The sequence below is a fragment of the Balaenoptera ricei genome, chromosome 1, assembly GCF_028023285.1.
Source record: "Balaenoptera ricei isolate mBalRic1 chromosome 1, mBalRic1.hap2, whole genome shotgun sequence".
Lineage (NCBI taxonomy): Eukaryota > Metazoa > Chordata > Mammalia > Artiodactyla > Balaenopteridae > Balaenoptera > Balaenoptera ricei.
The window spans coordinates 2,207,996-2,230,001 of NC_082639.1; the positions used below are offsets into that span (position 1 = coordinate 2,207,996).

The window sequence follows — 22,006 nt, forward strand, 5'->3', positions numbered from 1 at the left end:
AGAAAACCTTCCCGTGACCTAAACCTTTGAAGAAAGTAAGCACGAGACATTTTATGAATTAGCAAATATTTATTTTAAGTAACAAAAATTAGTTTTATACCATACATATTAACAAAAATGCTTTGCCTATAGAAAAATGGAAGCAAAGCATTTCCTCCGGGCCACCCCAGTGGGAGACCCTGCACCAAGAAGCTCTGCTCCTTTCCCGCGGCCGACACAAGCCGAGGTCTCCCACCTTGAGCCACGTGGGCCTGATCATGCACGGGTCCTACGTGTGGTCACCCCTCTGCCCGAAGGCTGTGCCGACCCCCTGCTCCGTCTCCAGGAAGCACAGGCAGAAGTGGTCCTTGCTGAGGAGGGCCAGGGAGTCCCCACTCAGGTGCCAGCACAGGGAGAGCACCTGGAAGTCACCTGGAGGAAGCCAGGAGGTTAGAGCAGGAGAGGCCAGCGTTCCAGGGTGACCCAGCTGGAGCCCCAGAGTTCAGCGGGTGGGAAGGCTCCCCCTGGCCTGGGATGCTAAAAGCCGCGGGCCCAAGTCAAGTGCGCACACCCGGCGGCCCTGAGGTTTATGGGAAGGTGCCTCCCGAGAAGGGCTTTCACCTTCTGCTCGAGGCCGCGTTTGCTCGCGTCCCTGCTCGCGCTCACCTTCCCCGGGCACCTGCACCGACACGCAGCCCGCCGGCGACCACAGGTACACCTTGCTGCCCCCCGTGCAGATGGCCAGCCGGGCCTGCCGCGGGTCCCACTGGAAGCAGCGCACGGCGGACAGCTGCTCCAGCGCCGCGAGCAGCCTCAGCTTCTGGATGTCCCAGATCCAGACGGCGGTGGGGACGCTGTCTGAGGAAGGAAGACGTGAACAGGCCCGCGGTCACCCCCTTGCTCCCCTGCTCGAGCCCCCGTGCCGCTCACGCCTGAGGACGGACGCTGCCTGGGGCCTCGGTGGGGGAGGGCCCTCCCCGAGGCTGCTTGGCGCACACGGGAGTCCTGTCGGCCTGCGCCCCGCTCTTTCCCAAACGGACACAGAGGGAGCAGAGGCCAGGGCCTGAGGTGCAGCGGCTGGGCGGCTGCTGCTCCGATGGGCCCAGTGACCCGAGACGCTTCCGCAGCAGGACGGGAGGAAGCACGTGCGGGAGACCCGCGCCCCGACTCTCCTTTCAAGCCATTCGACTGCCCGGCCCCGAGGGAGCGGGGAGGGGACAGCACACACACGTGCACGGGCCACTGACCACTCCTCGTCGCCAGGAAGCAGCTGTCAGGACTGAAGGCCAGCGCCCCAATGCCGATCCTGGGGTTGGCTCTGTCGGGGGCAGGCTTCAGAGTCTGTAAGGAGACCGGCACCGAGGCGACCTCGTCTGGGCGTCAAAAGAGAGAGCACCCTGAGCCTCCCCGCGGGGCGAGGCCTGCGGTCTGCGGTCCTGCCCACGACCCCCCGCGGGGCGAGGAGCAAGAACGGGGCTCGGGGGGAACCTGGCCGTGGCGCACAAGGCCTGTCCTCGCGCCCTCCCCTGCGAGGCCGTGTTTCCGGAGCTGTGACGGGCCTGTCGCCACTGCAGGGCCTGGTGGCCATCCCAGCGGCTCCTCTGACGCCCTAATGACGCCATTTTACGGACGAGTAACGTCCCAGGTCCCCGACACAGCTGCGGCATCTCCCTGAGCCTCTTGAGGGCCCTGCTCACCCAAGGAAGTCACTGTTCATTAAAAAGTCGCCCTCAGAGGACCAGCCGTCAAATTAGGATTCCCAGGGCTTGTATTCAGTCAACAGAGCCAGCGGCCAGGCGGCCTGCTGGCTCACAGCTAAGAGAGACGCTGGCTACCAGGCATCACAGGAGAGGATTTGAGAGAAAACAAGGAACACCTGGAATCTCCCTGGACCCAGAGGACTCTTTTTTTTTCATAGTGAAAGGAAAGGAAAGGGGAGGAAGAGAAAGGCCCCCACCCCGGGCCCAGCTGCTCACATTTGCTCTCCGTGGAGGACAGGGGCCCGGCCGCTGCTCTGGGCGGAGGGAAGGCCAGGCGGCCCAGCACCAGTGGCGGGCTCTTCTCGGCCTCCTTGTACACCACCTGGAAGACAGACGGCCCGGGCAGGACGTGCAGCCGCGGCCCCGCTCACCGCGCCCTCCTGGGCACCCTCCACGAGGTCTCACCCGCGGGCCAGCACTTCAGTGGGGACAGGTGACACACGGGCCAGGAGCGAGGCGGCGTGCGTCACCGGAGGCCTGACGGGAAGGGCGAGCGGCCCGACACCTCAGACCGCACCGGCCGTGGGGTGGAAGGACCCCCAGCGAACCCTGCGAGGCCCGGGGCAGCCCCACCCGACCCGGCCGCCTTCCAGTCCTGTTGCTGCAGCCCCAGCAGGCCCTCCACTCCCTGCCGGCGTCAGGACCGCCACCGGCTCGCGGCTGTACGGCAGCCCCACGGCTGCTTCTCTCCTCACCACTCACCCATCTTAGGTCCCTCACCAGCAGACAACTCACTAGGGTGTCTGCCCCCAGTCCTGCTGTCCCCCGCGAGGCGGGGTGTCTGTCCCCGTCCCTGCTGTCCCCCCCAAGGCGGGGTGTCTCTCCGGGTCCCTAAGGTCTCCCAGCACCCAGACCGGCGCCTGCTGAATAAATGGATGCTTGTTCCCACCTCAGGACCTTTGCACTCCTGTGCCTGTTCCTACTGCCCGAATTGCTCCTCCCCAAACCCTGCATCACCTCCTCCCTGTGTCTGCCCCAGGACCCCTTGGCAGGCAGCCTTCCTACCCATCCGGGGAAGACACCAGCCCTCCCAGCCCCGGCCCAGACTCCATGGGGCAAGGGTCTGCCTGCTCTTCTCCGACTGGCCCAGAGCACAGTGGGTGGCCCAGCAGATGCTTGGCGCCCGCAGGCAGGGGACCCTGTTCACAGCACAGAGCAGGAGCTGGTCCCAGAGCGAGCCGCGGGGGTGGGGGTGGGGCTGGGGGCTGGGGGCTGCGGAGGGGAAGGACACCGCTTTGGACCCTCTGGGAACGTGGCAGGAGAAACAAAGGCCTCTGGGCAAGTCTGACGTTTGAAATGTTACAGTATCAGAAGGTTATGGGGATGTAAGTACCTGTATTGCCATAAATAACGGAAAGTGAAAAAGCAGTTTTCGACCCCCCTTCCCCAAATATTGCTCAAACAGAAACGTGCTTCCAGACTTACTATTTTGGGATTATTAATGGTTGCGGGATGCCCGAATTCTGTGATCATTTTCCAAGTTACGTGGTTAAGAATCCGCACCTGTGGCGGGGGGGTGGAAACCACGTGGTCAGAGCCACTGCTGGGGCACTGGCCGTGGGCTTCACCCCGAGGACGACCTCCCACCTTTCCGTCGTAGCTCCCGACTGCCAGGAACTGACTGCTGGGGCTCCAGGCCACGGACTTGATGCCCAGGGACCACTCGTAAGCACAGAACGTAGACAGGAGCCGGCCGTCCAGGGAGTAGAGCAGGATCTTGTACTGCCGAGACACTGAAATTGTTACTGAACCCGGAGCGGGTAAGGCAGCCACTCAGGAGGGAGTGAGACTCGGGGCGGGGACACTGCCCTCCCCGACGGCGGCAGGAAATGGGGACGCGGGACCATAACTAGAGGAGCAAAGTGATAACACTGCGGGAAAGGGGAAACCGGGAGCCAACAGAAGCTCCTCAGCTCGACATCTAAAAGAGGCAGTTAAGGCTCTCGGCGTTCGGAGCCCGTGAGAGAAATACTGGCAACGGCGCTTAGAGCAGAAAGGGCCCCGAGGGGGCTGTCTACCTCCAGGCAGGAGTCCCAGGCGGCCAGCACGCAGCCGTTGGGGGCCCACTCAATCCCGGCCAGGTCCTGCGTGTCCGTGTCAAAGTGCTTGCCGAGGCGGGCGGGGGGAGAGATGAAATTGAAAATGTTTTCTTCAACAGATACACGAACGTTTATTTTATAACTGATGTGTTAACACATTCAGCATTTAACTTCCTCATCTAGCCACGGACAGAAACGTGTACAACCGTGTCCTCCTGCTGTGACGTCCGGCCTGAGCGCTGGGGAGGTTCCAGGCCGGGCACACGTGGCTGCGATGTGGCTCAGGCCTCCGTCCGCCCCGCGCCCGTACCCCTTCTTGCCTGGCTGAGTCTTGTGCCTTTAGGACCAGCCCAGGCAAGACCCCCCCAGGACACCCCTGCCCCGTCAAGGAGGCCTCCGTCTGACGGCATCCGGGGGTCCTGCCCGGCCCTGTGCGTCTGTGTCCGTGGCCTCCTGCCCCGCGCAGGCACGTGGTCAGTGTTAAACTCCAGCTCACTCCTCCGCCTGAGGCAGCCACACGCATGCAAATACCACGGAACCAACAGGAAGGGAGGTGGCACCAACCTGGCGGCCTGTTAACCGTGAACACACCGCGAGCACGCGCCGTCTCACCACGTGCTACGAACGCCTGCCGGTGTGCGCGCCACGTGGTTACAGGCAGCGCCCGGCCTTTGGGAATGTGGAATCACACTGCTCCATACCACGCGGAAGACGCCCTGGAACCTCAGACAACGCGCTTCTCCCCTCCCCACCCTCCCCAGGGTCGCTCCGCTGCCAGGTGGGGACACGTCTCACCCGCAGGAGCTGCCAGTCGCTGCAGACCAAGATGCTCACGTAGTCTTTGCAGTCCCGCCTCTCGGCCAGCGCCAGGTAGCGGCCGTCCCTGGTAAAGGTTATTCCTGCCGAGAAGAGTGAAAGGTCCCGGGATCGAGAAGCGGATCGCAGCAGTGGTTTTCAAGTTAGAATGAGAAAGAGAAAGCAGAGGTGTGACAAGGGGGACGTGGCACACAGAGCGCGGCGTCCGCGGTGGGGAGTGCGTGTCTGCACAGGGCAGGGTCTCCACACCCCTGCTCAGACTTCTGACCTGCAGAGAACCTGCGAGAGACACACAGTGACCTGAGCCCCAGTGAGCCCCAGAACATTACTGGGAAGTGCGGTGCCCTACGGAGTGTTGTGTTCTTAGAAAATTAACTGCAGGAAACTCAGCTGGTTCAGAGCAGGCTTGTCATGACATTTCCTATTTTTACTTTTGAATTTCAATTTGGAAGAAGTCAATTCAAGGTAAGAATCTGGCTGCAACTAGACTGTACTTTCTGGGTCCGTATTAGCGAACTGAGCCTGCAGCCACATTTCATACCTCATGGGTCAAAAGACCACCTAAATGACAGAGCTGTCATTTCCACCAAGAAGTGTGTGTGTCATCTGGAGAGACACTAATATCCAAACTATAAAAATAAAAAATAAGTGTACAATTGCACACCATTCACATGTGAGGTTCAAACAGCTGACAGCAAGAGAAAAAATGGAAAAATCATTCAAATTATGTACCGCTTCCTTCTGTTTCTTAACTGAAAGACCATCATGTAACTTCAGGACTCAAGAGAGTGGGGCGCCCGACTGGCTCTCGGGTCCAGCTAAACCCTCGGGGGTGGAATCCCCGCCAGCACAGAGGACACGTGCCCCTGGCCCTCCTCGGTGATGCCCAGGCATGACAGTCGCCATTTCCCCACTCCAGGCCTCACAGAGTTAAGTCAGTGGAGGATTCTGTTCAGAATCTGGCGTGTGAGGTGGGGGTGCAAGGCTGACATGAACTGGAGGGACCTGAGCGCCCGGTCCGGCAGCAGATGTTAAAGGGTTTACGCGTAAGTCCTTCTTCTTTGACGCCCTAAAGGACAGTACCCTGGTTAGTCGCTGACATCACGTAAAGGAGAAGCCCTGGAGACACAGGTGGGAATAGTCACAGATGAAGGACTCACTAGGAGGTCTGGGATGTACTTTTAAAATAATCTGGGGGCGGGGGGGGGGGGCGGGTATAGAGAAAAAAGACTGGCTACGAGCTGACACACGGCTGAGGCGGCTCTTGCCTGTGTTTGAAATTTTCCAGGGAAAAAAGGTCCCCAAACCCCAAACTGCGACAGAGAAATGGCTTCTGAGCACCTCTGGCCGACTCACCCTGCTGACAAGCCTTAGGGTATTTGATGTAGGACACGGACTTTGTGCACAAGGACCAGACGGTTATCCGCAGCTGCCAGCGGCAAGGGGAGGGAAAAGAGAAAGGGAACAGCATGTAGTTAGTGTCTTTGGAGAGACCATTCCAAGTCTTAAACCAGATCGTCAGCACCCAAGCAAGAGATTCCCCGCAGAAGTACCCGCATCAGCAGTCCTGTGGTGTTTTCTGTCTAAAGAAGTGTGTCAAACTCACATTTTACGATTGTTAAATTTAAATTTTTTTTCGCCGCGCCGCGCGGCTTGTGGGATCTCAGTTCCCCGACCAGGTATGGAACCCGGGCCACGGCAGTGAAAGCGCCGCGTCCTAACCACCACTGGACCACCAGGGAAGTCCCATGTTTGTTCAGCTTAATGCTCCTTGTGCTTGGCTTTCATTTTGTGACAATATTATCTGAGTGACACAAAGTTAAATATAAGTGCGTTTTAGTTCAAAGTGCAGTCATCCCTCCTTTTCGGCCTAATTTATAAGTTTTATCACAGGCACATCCGTATAGGAAACAGCAGCACATAGAGGGTTCAGTGCTGTAGGGGGTTTCAGGTATCCGTGGGGTCCTGGAAGGCATCCCCTGCGGATAAGGGTGGGGGGATGCTAGAGTCACAGTTTTCACGTAATAATAAACCTAAAAATGCTACTTAGAGAAACACGTTTAGGAGGGAAGCCACACAGGGCGCTCCTCGGTCTCCTGAACCAGATGAAGGGGCGAGCGGCTCTGCCTCACCGGGCAGCCCCGGGCCGGCAGGGACGGTAAGTGGCCCGACTGCCCGCACGGAGGCCTCTGCGGAGGATTTCTGGGGGACCCACTGCGGGCACATCGCGCGGGTAGCGACAGCTGCCCGGGCTGTTGCAAAACGGCCGGAAGCAGACGTGTCAGTGAGGGACCAGCGAGTGCGCCAGGGATGGACGCCTGGGCTCGGGGAGCTGCACTCGGGGTCGGTGGGGGGGGGGGACCCAGAGCCTCTGCACTGTCACCCCGGCCCTGTGAGCAGGCGAGGCCCCCCTGCACCCAGGCACGTGGAGGGCTGCCGGAGCCGCCCCAGACTCCCTCGGAGCCTCAACGTGAACAATCACCCTTGACCGGAGTTTCCAAATGTTTGTTTCGGAAAAGCACGTCCACACCCTTCCCATCGGCCGTCAGGGAGGGGAACTGGGCGCCCTGCCACCTCCAGCTCCCACAGCCCCCAGGCCAGTGGACACGGACGAGGCTGTGTTTACCAGGCGTGGCTGTGAGGTAAGGAACACGGGCTGGAAAACTGCTTTCAACAAATAAGCATAGCTTTAAAAACTGTAGGACTTCACATGAAGTAAAACGCAGGGCCCCGCGTTTCTGTACCAGTGTGATTCCTGCAAGCTAGGCCCTTTTTCTTTTTTAGCTTAGGAGGTTTAAAAAATGAATTAACTGCATTTTCTCCACATTGTCTCTTAGGAAAGAAAAGAATCTGATGTCCTGAACTGCCTCTGTGAAAAGCTCACGCGGCATTTAGGGGAGACAAGGGATGCAGACAAGCTGCAGGGTTGGCGGCACCTCTGGGCTGTACTCAAGGTAAAGCGCTTGTCCGTCTAAGGAAAAGGTACCAGGGCGTGCAGACGTGGCACGGCCCAGGAGCGAGGCTCACCCTGAGGACAGGCTTGTTCCCTGTAAAACCTCCTGCTCTCAGAGGCCAAGGAGGGTGGAAAGGCACACCCTTCCCAGCCCAGCAGGTCTGGGTGTTAAATCCACCTGGACACGCACAGCCGGCGCCATCTGGCCTGGAACACCTGTCCTCCAGGTGAGCGAGGGAGAGGAGGGAAGGCCCAGGGCGCTCCTGGCTGGGAGCCCCCCATCCCCTGCCCCATCCACACTTCTCTGTTAAAGGCAGAAAAGACACAAAGCACTTAAGCCTGATTTTTACCCGCCATCCCCCGCCATCCCCCATCGAAAACCGTTAAAAGAAACCCAACTGTGTGTAACCTTAACAAATCCAGTGAGAAAGAAAGAGGCAGATAAACACCCGCTTCCCCTCCGTAAGCTCGAGGAAGGTGGCAGCACCGCAGGAGGGGAGAGCGCAGGGGGACAGGTCAGAGGTGGCTGAAGGGCAGGCTCCCTGAGGGCCGGCCGAGCAGGCCCGCTTCTGTGCCCACCCACACATCCTGCTGCGGGAAAGCGGAGGCCAGGGGGCCTTGACCTGGGATTTCAGGTCTGGTCCCATGGCATCATCGTCACCACCAAGGGTCCTTCCAAGGTGTCGGCCCTTCAGCAGGACCCCCCTCTGGGCTGGGCTGTGCTTTCAGGCGTTGCCACATTTAAGGGTGAACTGAAACGCTCATCTCGCCAGAGAACAGTCACTTTGGAGAAAGAGTTCCTTAGCTCATCTCCTTTTCCACAACACTTTCTAGTTGTCTTGACGTAAAAAATAAGTACATTTTTATTACTTCGTCGCTGCTGCCGGTGACCGGGAAAATTCCAGTACTTAAGCAAAAATACTTAAAATGACCTTTTCCAACTCAGAGATTGTTCGGAAAATTAACTCAAGAAACACAGCAAGCTGACAGCAGCGCACCGAGTTCTTTATCAGTGTGGATGTGCGGCTCCCCTCTCCTGTGAGAAGTGGGACTGCGTTCAGAGGTCGAACCCCTCCAGGTTTACACACGTACACCTGCCTGAGCACCCTCGGCTCTTCCCCTGGGCTGAAGCAGAGTCAAGAGCTGATACAACAAAATTTAAAACTTTGGAATAAATTTTGTAAAATATGTACAAGATCTGTACAATGAAAATATTGCTTAGAAAAAAATTTTAAAGACTTAAAAAAATGAAAAGTATCCTATGTTCATGGATCCAAAGACTCAGTATTGTTAAGATGGCAATTATCCCCAAATTGGTCTACATATTCAATGCAATCTCAATTTTAAAATCGTAGCACAACTTTTTTTTTTTTAGAAATTGACTAATTTATTCCAAAATTGATACGGAAATACTAAAGACCCAGAATGGCCAAAACGACTTTTAAAAAGGACAAAATTGGAAAACACACTGATTTTGGTTTCCAGACCTACTATTAAGCTTTAGTGATCCGGAGCGTGTGGTATTGGCACAGAGACAGACTAAAAGATCAATGGAACAAGACAGAGTCCAGAAACAGACCCACATACCTACAGGCAACTGATTTCTGACAAAGGTGCAAAGTGGGGAAAGGACAGAAATTCAAGACAAATCACACATCTAAACTTAGGAGCTAACATCATAAAACTTCTAAAAGAAAACAGAAGAAACTCTGTGATCTTGGGTTGGGCAGGGATTTCTTTAGACACAAAGTGCACAAATGATAAAAGAAAAAATTGATCCATTAGACCCTGTCAAAATGAAAGACTGCTCTTCAAAAGAAACTGTTAACAAAATGAAAAAGCAAGCCAGAGACCGGGAGAGAATATTTACTAAACGTGTATCTGACAAAGAACTTGTAACCAGAACCTTACAGCTCAACAAAAGGACACACGGCCTAATAAAGAAACGGACAGACGATATGAACAGACAAGAGTTACAGGATGATGGGCACACAAAAGACGCTTAACATCATTAGTCATACGGAAATCACCAAGAAAACCCACAAGGAAACACCAGCACACAGCAGACTGCTTGGCAGAAGAGGCTGGGGCGCGCGGCGTCGGTGAGGCCACGGGACGACCTCCTGCACCGCTGGGGGGGGTGCTACACAGCACGGCTACCGCAGGAAAGGGTCCGCGGTTTCTTAAGCTGTGAACGTACACCTCCCGGCACCCCGCTCTCCAGGTTTTTACCCGAGAGAAAGAAAAACCCGCGTCCGCAGACAGCCCGTGTGAGGATATTCACGACAGCTCCAGCGGCCAGTGGGTGATACACACACAGGGTGGGGAATCCGCACGGGGACACCACTCAGCTCCGAGAAACCGGACCTGATGCCCACAGACGCGGACAAATTTCAAGAAGAGCATGAGGCCGAGTGATGGAAGCCAAACACAAAACTCTGCGAGCCACGTGGCCCCTCTCACGTGGAATCTGAACCGTAAACCAGGAGCGACAGGAAGCAGGCCAGAGGTGGGCAGCAGGATGGCGGGAGGGCGGGAGGTGCCCACTGGGTGGTGTAAGCACGCTCCATCCCCGCCGGGGCGGCGGCTGCGTGTCCCAGCTCACGGTCCACACGCTTAAAGTGGGTCAGTGTTGCCGTGCATAATAGTTCCAATGGGCTTTATTGAGATAGAAGAAAAAGTTTTCCGGTCTGAGTTTATTTTTTTAAGCCAACCACAGGCTATTTAAACATACATACTAAAATTTAAGGATACGGAAAGGCTGAAAGTAAAAGGATGAAAAAGATATACCCTGAAACCCCTAACCAAGGAAGGATGGCATTTGATGCCAACATCTGACAAAACACACTGCAGAACAGAAAAATCTACGAGATGTGAAGAACAGTTTATTATAATAAAAGGCTCAATTCACCATGAAACTTGTAACAGTTCTAGTAACAGAGCCTCAAAAACACATGAGAAAACCTGGCAGAGCAGAGGCAGCGAGGAGGGCCCAGCCCCGTCACATGTTAACATCCTGTAACACAGGAGTGAAACGGGCCGACGATGGCACAGAATGGAAAACCGGAACCGATCACGTCAGTGTAAAGAAATTCAGTTCTCGACACAGGTGGTAAAGACGGACTTCTTAACAAATCCTGTTGGGAACAGATAAAAACGGATTCACTCCTGACACCACCATTATAAACTCCACGTGAACCTGAAACACATATTTAAATGAAGTGTGTGCATGGGTGTGTATAAAATAAGATATGGAAACTCAACGTCACCAATGCTTAGAGAAATGAAAATGCAAACCACAGTGCAGTACCACTGCGGTTCTGCTGGACTGGCATCCATTTAACATCCTGATCAAACCGCATCTCCTACAACCAGGCGACCTCCCCTCCCCAAACGTCCGCGAGAGAACGCCTGGGTACGGGCCGAGCAGACGCCCACCATCCATTGCCTGCAGCATGGACCGCGACAGCTCCAGTGCCCAGCACCGGCAGGCTGGCTGCTTAAACCGTGGCATGACTTTCCCTACAAGGACTGAAAGAAGCAGTCAAACCCTCAACGTGGATGAATCTCAAAAACGCTATCGCGGGGGAAGAAAGAACCACAACAGAACACAGAGTATGACTTCATTTAAGCAAACTTTAGACAAACGCACACCACAGTGTATGGTGTCTGCACACACACACACGCGCACACACGGATAAGACCTTATGGTAAGTAAGGACATGCTTAATGCACAATGCAGAGCGAGGGGCCCCGCGGGCTGAGGTGGGGCCCACAGACACCCTGCAGTCGTGAGTGCTCCGTCCTCAGGCCTCACGGCAGCGCACACGCTGCCTGTCACTGAACCTTGTCCAAGGAGCACGGTTTCTCTTTCACACTGACAGGTGCCCGTCTGGGGGCTGGATTTAGGCCCGAAGAATTATAAGCATGAAGCCTTTTAGATGAGGCTATATGAACAGCTCAAGTTCTCTCCAACAGCCCTGTAAAATGTCAATGTGTATAACACGGAGAAACCAGCCCCCTTCACTTGCTGTCTCCCTCCCCAATGGCCTAAACTGGCAGACATCAAATTCAATATAATGACGAGATGTGTTCACACCACCCCAGCCTTCCCTGATCCCCTAATGTGACACACTGACGAGATGCGTTCACACCACCCGAGCTATCTCTGATTTACCGTCAGATTTCAAATGTTCTTCACACTCAGAGCTCCTGCCCAGGGCCCCATGTCCCAAGTAAGCCCAAGGCTTGAAGAGGAAATGAATGACGAGGTTAGAAACACACAGATCAGATGTCTTGAGGGGAAGATGTAAATTTGTTCATACTGAAGTTCATTTTCAATTGTTGAATCAAAGAACCTGTTTAGGGGCTTCCCTGGTGGCGCAGTGGTTGAGAATCCGCCTGCTAATGCAGGGGACATGGGTTCGAGCCCTGGTCTGGGAAGATCCCACATGCCGCGGAGCAACTAGGCCCGTGAGCCACAACTATTGAGCCTGCGCGTCTGGAGCCTGTGCCCCGCAACAAGAGAGGCCACGATAGTGAGAGGCCTGCGCACCGTGATGAAGAGTGGCCCCCGCTTGCCGCAACTGGAGAAAGCCCTCGCACAGAAACGAAGACCCAACACAGCCAAAAGTAAAATAAAAAAAAAAAGAACCTGTTTAAATCCTTAAAAATGTAATTTAAGCTGTTCTTTTATAAAAATCCTTTCATTAAAACTGGGCAAGGGGCTTCCCTGGTGGCGCAGTGGTTGGGAGTCTGCCTGCCAGTGCGGGGGACACGGGTTCGAGCCCTGGTCTGGGAAGATCCCACATGCCATGGAGCGGCTGGGCCCGTGAGCCAAAATTGCTGAGCCTGCGCGTCTGGAGCCTGTGCTCCGCAACGGGAGGGGCCGTGGTGGTGAGGGGCCCGCGCACCGCGATGAGGAGTGGCCCCCGCTTGCCGCAACTGGAGAAGGCCCTCGTGTGGAAACGAAGGCCCAACGCAGCCAAAAATAAATAAATAAATAAATAAAAATTAAAAAAAAAAAAAAGAATTAATGACAATATCAAATTAGCCTTTAAAAAAAAAAAAAAAAAAAAGCTGGGCAAAAAGATTACATAACAACACTCATGGGCTTATAATGCTCTGACCACTTACGACGTATACCCTTCCCCCCAAACCACCCACTCTAACGCTCCCAAGCGATTCAGGAGGAGGGGGCATTCGGGGCGTCGCACTCACGTGGAATTCCGTCGTGTTGAGGATGTGGCGCCCATCGGGGCTCCAGCAGGAAGCCACCAGCCCTGCCGAACCCTCGTCTATTTTGCAGTGCCACTCTGGCTGCTCCAAAGACCACACCTACAGTCACAAGAGAGAGACGAGTCAGTGCGCTACGTAGGCCTGAAGACAACCGGCCAAGAGTTGTGCGGAGGCAAACACGGGCGAGCCCTCGGAACCTTCCAGCATGAAGGGCTGGGCCTGGGTTGCACCACAGAGGTAAGCCACGCTTCTCGGTGACAGCGTGTTGTCGTGCTTCGAAGGGTTCACCCCTCTGCTGTCCCTGAGGCCTCACTTAGTTAGGTTTGGGGTCTACAACAAAACACATCTCAGTGCTCCCACACAGGACGAGCGAGTTGCTGGGCTGCCCTCTGAACACTGCCTGTTACTGAATTAACTTGGTTACAGATCAAGGACACTTAAGTGTCTTCTTATCTTAAAAGTACTTAAACTATGAGCGAACTATTACAATTTTAAAAGAAAATGGCCTTTGAGCTGTGCTGCCTCTTCTTCCAGACCGGCAGGGCACAGGACGAGGCCCTTCGCGGGGGCTACGCTCCGGTACGGGGGGCGTCCGAGCCTCGGGCCGCAAACCTGCACCAGCCCCCGCTTGTAGAGGGCACACAGGATGAAGAGCGAGTCGGCCGACCACTCGATGTGCTGGATCTGGTCCAGGCACGTGTACAGCTGGCGGATCTGGAGGGTGTTCGCATCCCGGACCACTAACCGGTACTGGACGCAGGAAGCCTGGAAAGGGAGGAGAGAGGCGGGCAGTGTGGGCTCTGGAGGAGGGTCCTCTCGGGGCGGCAGTGCGGCGCTCCTGCCAGGGGCTGCCTCCTCCGCTCCCTCCACACACGCTTTCGGCCTAGATGGCCTCGTGCTCATCCCGTGGACAGCCCGTTCTCAACAAAGATGAGTTAACGGAAGATAAAACTGAAAGGTACAAACCAGGTGCCCAAACTGTTAAATCCCCGGAGAAAGTATTATTTTAAAACTCTCTACTGGAGTCACTTTCTACTTTCTTCACTGTCCGACTAACACTGAAGCAGGAAACAGCACTGGGGAAAGGCTCATCTGTAAACAACCAAATCCTCTCCGCTTTTATCACCTGCAGACAATCTGTAAGGAGTGAGCAGGGAGGCTCAGGGCTGCTGGTGAGAACGACCCCAGAAACGCAGTTCCCTTCTGTTCAATGTCTGACTTGGAGCCTAAGCAACAGAAAGTCAATATACAGGTTTGAAATTCTGCATGTGTAAGGACGCTTCATGAATGCTCATTTACCTGTGATGAGAGAACAGAAAAGACATATTGGTCTCTGCCCCCAGGTCCTGACACAGGGCTCCTGAATGAAACCCTTGCAATTTCCTGGGTGACAGGAGCGTCATTTGTTCTAGAGAGGCAACTCTGGGTGGGCTCCTGGATGGGGCTGTCACCCGGAAGACCAAGCCAAGATTAGAAGCTTGGAATTTTCAGCCCCAGCCCCCTTTCTCTTCAGCAAAAAGGGCTAAAAATGGAGTTAATGATGGCTCAGGCCCATGTGATGGGCCTCCGTAAAATCCCAATAATACGGGGTTCAGAGCTTCCAGGGGGGTGAGCACAACCAGACACGGAGGGTGACGCCCCCCAAATTCACAGGGACAGAAGCTCCTGCACTCAGGACCCCCCGGGCCTCACCCTGTGTATCTCTTCATCTGGCTGCTCATCTGTGTCCTTTACCATATCCTTTAATAAACTGGTAAACGTGTTTCTCTCAGTGCTGTGAGTCACTCTAGCAAATTAATGGAACCCAAAGAGGACATCATGGAACCTCTGACCTATAGCCAGTTGGTCAGAAGCACAGGTGACAACCTGGACTTGCAATTGGCGTCTGAAGGGGGAGGAAGCAGTCTCGTGGGACTGAGCCCCTAACCTGTGGGACCTGGTGCTCTCTCCAGGTAGACAGTGTCAGAATTCAGTCAAACTGTAGGACACCCAGCTGGCGTGGCGGAGCACTGCTTGGTGTGGGGAAAAAACGCCACACAGCTGGTGACCAGATGTGTCAGAAGTGTTGAGTGTGGCAGTCGTGTGGGACTCATAGGAAGAAGGGCTGGGGGGGGGGGTTTCTTACACACCCACATTAACTTATTCTTAATCCTGACTCTGAAAAGTTTAAGTGTTAATACAGTTTTCTTAAAAATAGTTACTTTATGTCCATATTTGTTAATAATATCCAAATCCAAGCAAATAATTTCTATGATTGAGTAAACGTATCTGCTAATAGGAGAGTACCTCACAGTTCAAAAATCAAGAACTGACTTTTAAATGTTAATTGCTTCATTTTTGTATTTATCAAGGTCAAACTGGATTATTGGATTTTTGTTTTCTAAACTTCCATTAAAAAAAAGCCACAAGAGGGACTTCCCTGGTGGTGCAGTGGTTAAGAATCCGTCTGCCAATGCAGGGGACACGGGTTCGAGCCCTGGTCTGGGAAGATCCCACATGCCACAGAGCAACTAAGCCCGTGTGCCACAAATACTGAGCCTGCGCTCTAGAGACCACGAGCCACAACTACTGAAGCCCGTGTGCCACAACTACTGAAGCCCGTGTGCCACAACTACTGAAGCCCGCACGGCTAGAGCCCGTGCTCCGCAACAAGAGAAGCTGCTGCAATGAGAAGCCCGTGCACCGCAATGAAGAGTAGCCCCCGCTCGCTGCAACTAGAGAAAAGCCGGCACACAGCAACGAAGACCCAACACAGCCAAAAAAAAAAAAAAAAAAAAAAAAAAAAGCCACATGAGTTCTGCATGGGAAAAGGAGAGTGGGGGAGGGATTGCAGATTAGAAATACTATGTGCCCCGTGCCTATTTTTTCATATTGTAGCTTTGAAAGCTGTGATCAGTTACAATAAACTCCTTACAAAATGGAATGTTTGTAGCAACACTTGGAAAAACCATATCAAATCTGTTGCAAGATATTAAAAATGGCAACATGGCCCTACTTTTTCCAGCACCTAGGATAGAGCTTTGAAGAACATGGTTCCAGTAATATTACTGCCTACTGCTCACGATATTTAAATCAGAAATATCTGATTATTTTGGTGTAAAAACCAAAAAAGTACCAAAATTAAATGAGAAAATATAATCTCTCTCTTTATAATTCACTAGAATTTTCATAAATGGCCAAAGGGGGGGGATACCCTAACGTATGAGGGAGTATTTTGAATATACCAAGGTTTTTGGGGTGCCATTTAAGCTAAAGACATTTTGTATTTTGGAGATGAATGCCACATTATGTGATTTAGAATAAAACCTTCATGAAGAAGGCAAACATGTACATCCATCCTCAAAGAACTAGATAAGGATGAAAGGAATGTTAACAAAGCTCGAACTGAAAAAAGAATCAGGAAGCATGAGTTACTAATTAATGAAACTAAGTACACTTTTTATAAAGCATAATTTTTCTTCTTAATGTCTTTCCAATGCCAATTATCCCTCACCCACCACATGCCCTCACCCTAAGATTCTGAGGATATACACGGGTCACGTTGGTATATTTCAAAACTTAACTTTCATGTACAAGACAGCTCAGTGATGTCAGAAGCATTCTGCCACCCATGGAATCAGCAGCTCAAATCTCAGGAGTGCGGACAACTCTCTTTATCTGGGCATAGAATGCTAGTTATCAAAATCATTCATCTGGCATGTAGTAGAGACAGGTGAAGACGGCTGGGAAAGGGGACAAGCAGCTGCACCACTGCACCAGTTTACAGCCAACAGGACTATATACCTGCCTTTTGTGACAAACTAACAACAACGATCCGATATCTCCTGTGTCCTCAAATTTGTGAAAGCAGCATTGCTTTTACCTGCCTTTAACAGATGGAAACCCAGGTGCAGGCAGCAGGCGGCTTCCTGGGTTCCCAGGCTGCAGCATCTCCCCAGGTCCCCTTCCCAGGGTCGCCTGTCTGCAGCACCTGCCCGGGGCCCACACCTGCAGACCCTCGAGCTCCCTCCATCCGGGCCCGGCGCCCGCCCCGCTCTCCGCTCCCTGGGTCCCCGCCTCCCGGTAAGGACAGGCGCCTCCCCGCGGAGGGCCCACCCTCGGCCCAGGCCCCGCGGCCGCTCACCAGGTACTTGCCGTCCGGGGAGAACTTGCAGAGCAGGCTGGAAAGCTTGAACACCTCGGAGAAGTTCATGGCGGCCGCTGTACCCCACGCCCACGAAACTCAGCCCGCCCAGCCCGCCGCAACCGCCCCTCCGCGGCCGGAAGTGACGGAGGGCGGGCGCCGCAGCCAGTCAGGGCTCCGGGCGGACGCGCAGCATTGTGGGGCTTGTAGTTCTCCACCCGGCGCCCCGCGCGCCGCCGCGCCTTAAAGGAGACACGGCGTTTCGTCCCACCCGGGATTCCCGCCGGTGCTCAGGTGTGGGGAGGTCCCCTCCAGCTAGGGTTGCCAGATAAAATGCAGAAACTGCACTTAAACTGAATTTCATATAAACAACGAATCATTTTCTAGGATAAATATGTTCCCAAATACTACATGGCACGTATTTATGCTAAACAATTACCCCCTTATCTGAAATTCAAATTTAACTGGCGTCCTGTGTGTCTATTTATATTCATGTATTTATATTTAATGTAAAGACATATTTATATGTAAATGTATTCAAACATAAACATGCGCTTGTGTGTAGAATATATAATATAGTGCAAAATACGTATATTTTATACATGGAGTATGAATAAGTATTCGTTTTTCTTTGTTTGTCTCCGGCAACCATGCCTGCAGCAAGGCCCTCACTTCAGGCTCAGGAGCTGCTCTGATCCAGGAGAGAACGAATTTGACGCTTGCTCCGCACGGAGAGCGCGTGGATCGCACGCACCCGCTTGTCCATCTCACGCGCGCACCTGCGCTCGGACCCGCGAGGAGGAGAAGGACACCCGGGCCCGGACCCGGGGCCTCGCCGCACCCGCCCCCTGCACGGACGGGAGCGAGCAGCTGCGTCGGCGCTGGCTCTGCCGACCTTGTTGGCTGCCCCGCGAGCGCCTTGTCCCCTCGCCCACTAGGGACTCCGGGTCCTCTTCACCCAACAGCAGTCTCCCCCCACACCCCCGCCAGGCCCTGCCGGCGCCTCTGCCGCCCGAAGATCTCACGGACCCTGACACCCAACCCCGCCCCTGCGTTCTGAGAACCGAGACCCGGCCCGGGTCCTCCTCGCATCTCCGCGAGCCGGGCCCGCGTCTTCGCCCTGCGGAAGCCCACTGACTTCCCAGAACGAACGGGTAGGGGATGCGTGCAGGCGTCCTGCTCGGCCGTGCCGGCCTTTTTTTGTCCCCGGCCAGATCAAACCCTGTCTGTGATTCGTCTTTGGGCGCCCCCACCCCCTTACCCCGCACCTTGCAAACAGTAGGTGAGCCATAAAGGTGTGTGGCAGTCAGCCAGACGGGCCAGGTGAGGTGCGGACGCCGTGCACCAGTCCGGGGCTGCGCACAGTTCCACGGCAACATTGCCGCGTGGGTTCCCCTGGCCTGGGAGCATCGGTCGGAGGGAGATAACGGGTCCCTTGAGCAGCAGAAGGCAGCGTACAGCACGTGCCCGCCGCCTAGAGCCTTCAAAATTCGCCAGCGTGTCGGGTTCTCCAGCCGAGGCCCTAGGACTAGGTGAGAGCCCTGAAGACCCCGTCTGCCCTGCGGGGGACCCGGACCATGGAGCCACGGGTGTCGGGGCCCAAGGGAAGTCTTCGCCTGAGGCGGTCTCTGCGCGTAGAAAGCCATCCCCAGTGCACGACCCACGTGTCGCCGTGGACACCCGTGCGTACCTGCGCAACGGAATCCGGCCCCGGGGGCCGGGGGCGGGGTGGGGGGCGGCGGCGACCCGGCAGTGTTTGAGTACAGAATTATTGTTCCCTGGGGGCCGTGGGCACATCCTCCGCCCAGGAAGAAAGCAGGCTGGGGCCGAGAGAGTCGCGTCCAGAGTGTCCCCGCGGATCCGTAATGCGGGCCGGGGCCGAAGCGAGGCCGTGACCTCCGCTGCGTGAGCGGTGTAGGTGGCGCGCCCTCCGAGGCGAAGGAGCCCGGCTAGTACCACCCGGAAGCAAGCGGCTCCATTTATCCCCGGATCCTGGGGTCGCGACCTTCACCCCTGTCCCTAGCAGGTCACAGCCAGTGCGGACACTCCGCAGACCTGGGTGGCGGCGCCCCTACGATGCGCGGCCCTTCCCCCTCCCCTTGGATTCCCAGCGCCCGGCGCGCAGAGGTCCCGCGCTGGTGGGGGAGGAGGAGGGAGACCCGGAAGATGCTACGTCTCGGGGAAAGGAAGGCGTCGGGACACGGAGTCTGCATCTCTGCCCCCCACCCCCGGCTCCCGCGCGCCCTTGCCCTCGCTCCCAAGCCGGTCGAGGGTCGCCGTCCCATCTCCGCAGCAGCAGGGCCCCGGCGCCCAGCCCGCGATCAGCCCGAGGCAGGCCCCGCCGGGGCCGACAGGGGCGACGCGCGCCAAAAGGCGGCGGGAAGGAGGCGGGGCGGAGCGTGCCCCGGGACCCCGACTCGGACGCGGCCAGCTGGGGGGGCGGAGCGCCGGGCGGCAACCTTGGCCCCAGCCTGGCCCCGCCGCCCCGCGCTCCTCCTGCCAACGGCTGAGCGGCCCGCGCTGCCTTCCCGCCGGCCGGCTACGGAAGGCGCTAACGCCCGCGGCCACCCCTCCCCGCGGCGCCTCCCCTCCCCGCGCCCATATAACCCGCCTCGGCGGCCCGCGCCCGCCCTGCCTCCCCGCCCGCGCCCGCTGCCGCCCAGCTGCACCCGCCTCTCGGCCCGCGCCTGCCTGCGCCCCCGAAGGGGTTACGCGGCGAAGCCGGGGCCGGCTAGGGCATAGATTCCTGGGGCTCCGACGGCACCAGGTAGGCAGCGCGGGGACCTGGCGCGAGGGGCTTGGGCGCGGTTGGGCTCCGCCGGCGGGGCCTGAGCTCAGGGCAGCCGGCGCACGGGCTCGCGGCTCCGAAGCTGGGAGTCGGTGAGAGGAGACCGTGTACACGAACTCGAGAGAGGGTGACATGGGAGCTACCCCGAGTCCGACCAGCTCCTGGGGCGGGGCACGTGGGGCGGCGGGGAGCCCGGGTCGGAGTCCAGCCGGCCAGGAGTTGCGGCGTCCTGCCAGCAGTGCGGCGGCCTTTGGGGCCCGGAGCAGCCTCCCTGGGATTCCCGGAGGGCCTGCCTGGGGTTAACCCCTCTCCACCTTCGCTTCAAGGGGACGTGGAGAATGCGACCCCGGGGAGAGGCTCGTTCGGGGGTGCAGGCGCCTGTTGCTGACGAGCCCCTCCCTGCCGGCCCCCACTCCCTCTGCACCCGCGAGGGCTGTTACCGATCCGGAGGCATTAGCTGCCCCACTCCTCACAAGGCTGAGTGAAACCCAGGTCTTCCCCTGGACCCGGAGAACTGGGCATGACCCCTAAGCTGGTCCCAGGGAGTGGGTTACCAAGGAGCCAGGTTCCAGAGCGGCATCTCTTGGTGGCCCTGAGTTGGCCCGGGTGCCCCACCTGTCTGTCTCCTGAGTCTGTTTCAACTGGGGAAAGGATGGGTCAGAATGTGGTCCCTGGGCCGGCCGGCCTGGCCAGAGACGACACCTCTTTCCTGGATCCCTTCTCTCCTGGTCCTCCTTGCGTCGCACTCACCCTCCTTTTAGGTCTTGGACTGCGGGGTGCGGGGGGGTAGCTATTATTGCCTTCTTACTCAGCTTGTATTTTTGTCTGGTCCCTAAGTGGATTTGCACGAAGTATGCACGTGTGTGCATGAATACATGGGTGACAGGTAGACCATTGTCAATCAGTAAGGGGCTGGGGGGGGGGGGGGGGACGGGCGGGGGAAGTGCGCTGTTCGCCTCTGACCAGAGGTCATTTGGTCCAAGTATACTGTGGCCCGTTTATTAAATACTGGACATTTGGGAGCCATTAGCTCAATGGTTTTCTTTTGTTTTGTTTGCTGACGTTGTTGCTGTTTATTTGTTTTAACCTTAATAATTAGCTTTGGGGGAAAATGCATTGTATACCGAAAATCCAGCACCCGTCTTTCGATTTACTCAATAAAAGTTAAAAAAGAATTGTATTGAGAACAAAAAGACAGTATTTAAAAACTTGCAACATATGAATGTATGGATTATGCATGTGATTTTAAAAATAAGATACAAAGTTGGGCGGGTACCAGTAGCTGCCAGGGTGTCAGCAGGAGGCTACCAGAGGAATGGCCACAGGAAGCTCAGCCCTGTCTCGAAGTCCTGGTGAAGGTTCTGGAGAACAGGGTAGCTGTCTCCAAATTCCGCAGGGCAGCCCCATGGAAGGGCCAGTATGGTGCAGTGGTTAATCGTGTAGGTGTGGAGGTCAGAATGTTGTTAGGGTTCAAATCCCCTCTTCGCCACTTACAAGTCAGGGACCTTGAGCAAGTTACCTAACCACTCCAAGCCTCAGTTTACCCATTTGTAAAAAAGGGCAGTCATAGCCCCTGCCCCAGAGGATTGGGAGAACAGTAACCAAGATGCCATATCTAAAGTGCTTAAAATGATGCCTGGCACCTACAGGTGGGCCCCATAGTGCCGGCTGTTGGTGCTGCTTCAGAGACTGGCGAACCAAAGCCCTTGGCGAGGTGGAGGGCATAGTTCCCTAGTAGCCAACAGGTCTCCCCTGGGAGCGGGAGGGGGGGAACGGAATGGCTGGCAGTGAGGCAGGGATCTGCCTGTGGTTTGGGTGGAGGCTGATGGCCTCTGTCAGGGGTACTGCAGCAAGGATGCCTCCTTTAGTAGTTATTTATAGGGTATGCCCTACCCACATCCACAAGTGGGATGCAAACGACACAGCCAAGATGGCGAGGAAAAGGAGAGACTGAGAATTTGGGGGCAGGACCTGGCGGAGGTCCTGCCTGTAGCCAAGGACGGCATTCACCCTGAGATTCTGACACCCGAAAGGGAAATCATTTCGTTGGTGGCTGAAAGGAAGCTGCATGTTCATCTAACTGGGAGACAGTTTCCGGTCACCAAATTCAAGGGGAATTTATCCTCCAGAGACTTGTATAAAAGATATCGCACACAGGTTGAACTTTGGGTTTGCAAAAAAACCCAAAAAACAAAACCCAGAAACATTCGTCAATTGTGCGTTTCTTCTATCCAGCCCCCATAAAAGGGAAGGGCACGTCTTTATTTTCCAATTTGGGCGTTTCTGGGGGAGTGCTGAGTCAATGTTTTA

The 22,006-nt window shown here is 55.7% G+C and overlaps 1 protein-coding gene across 2 annotated transcripts; it reads right to left on the bottom strand.

Annotated features, from left to right (window-relative positions):
* Positions 1-49: 49 nt before the first annotated feature.
* Positions 50-17,030, bottom strand: WRAP73 (WD repeat containing, antisense to TP73). 2 transcript variants are annotated; one of them, XM_059903729.1, is made up of 12 exons: positions 16,909-17,028; positions 13,398-13,550; positions 12,768-12,884; positions 5,951-6,023; positions 4,574-4,677; positions 3,758-3,844; positions 3,327-3,461; positions 3,165-3,242; positions 1,956-2,061; positions 1,227-1,352; positions 646-837; positions 50-411 (listed from the first exon to the last, which is right to left on the bottom strand). In XM_059903729.1, the coding sequence occupies exons 1-12, from the start codon at positions 16,975-16,977 to the stop codon at positions 269-271; spliced, it is 1,383 nt and encodes a 460-aa protein (XP_059759712.1). In that variant the 5' UTR covers positions 16,978-17,028; the 3' UTR covers positions 50-268. The 2 variants fall into 2 exon arrangements, with proteins under 2 accessions (XP_059759712.1, XP_059759776.1); XM_059903793.1 differs by lacking the exon at positions 1,956-2,061 and having other exon boundaries at positions 1,227-1,320; positions 16,909-17,030.
* Between the last annotated feature and the right edge of the window lie 4,976 nt (positions 17,031-22,006).

Bases quoted from the DNA above. Each gene is read 5' to 3' on its own strand.
- WRAP73 (XM_059903729.1), bottom strand. From the start codon at position 16,977: ATGAACTTCTCCGAGGTGTTCAAGCTTTCCAGCCTGCTCTGCAAGTTC. The intron at 3,845-4,573 runs GTGAGACGTGTC...CGCCTCGGCAAG, and splicing joins GCGACTGGCAGCTCCTGCGG to CACTTTGACACGGACACGCA. The intron at 1,353-1,955 runs GTGAGCAGCTGG...TTTGACGCCCAG, and splicing joins GTCCTCCACGGAGAGCAAAT to ACGAGGTCGCCTCGGTGCCG.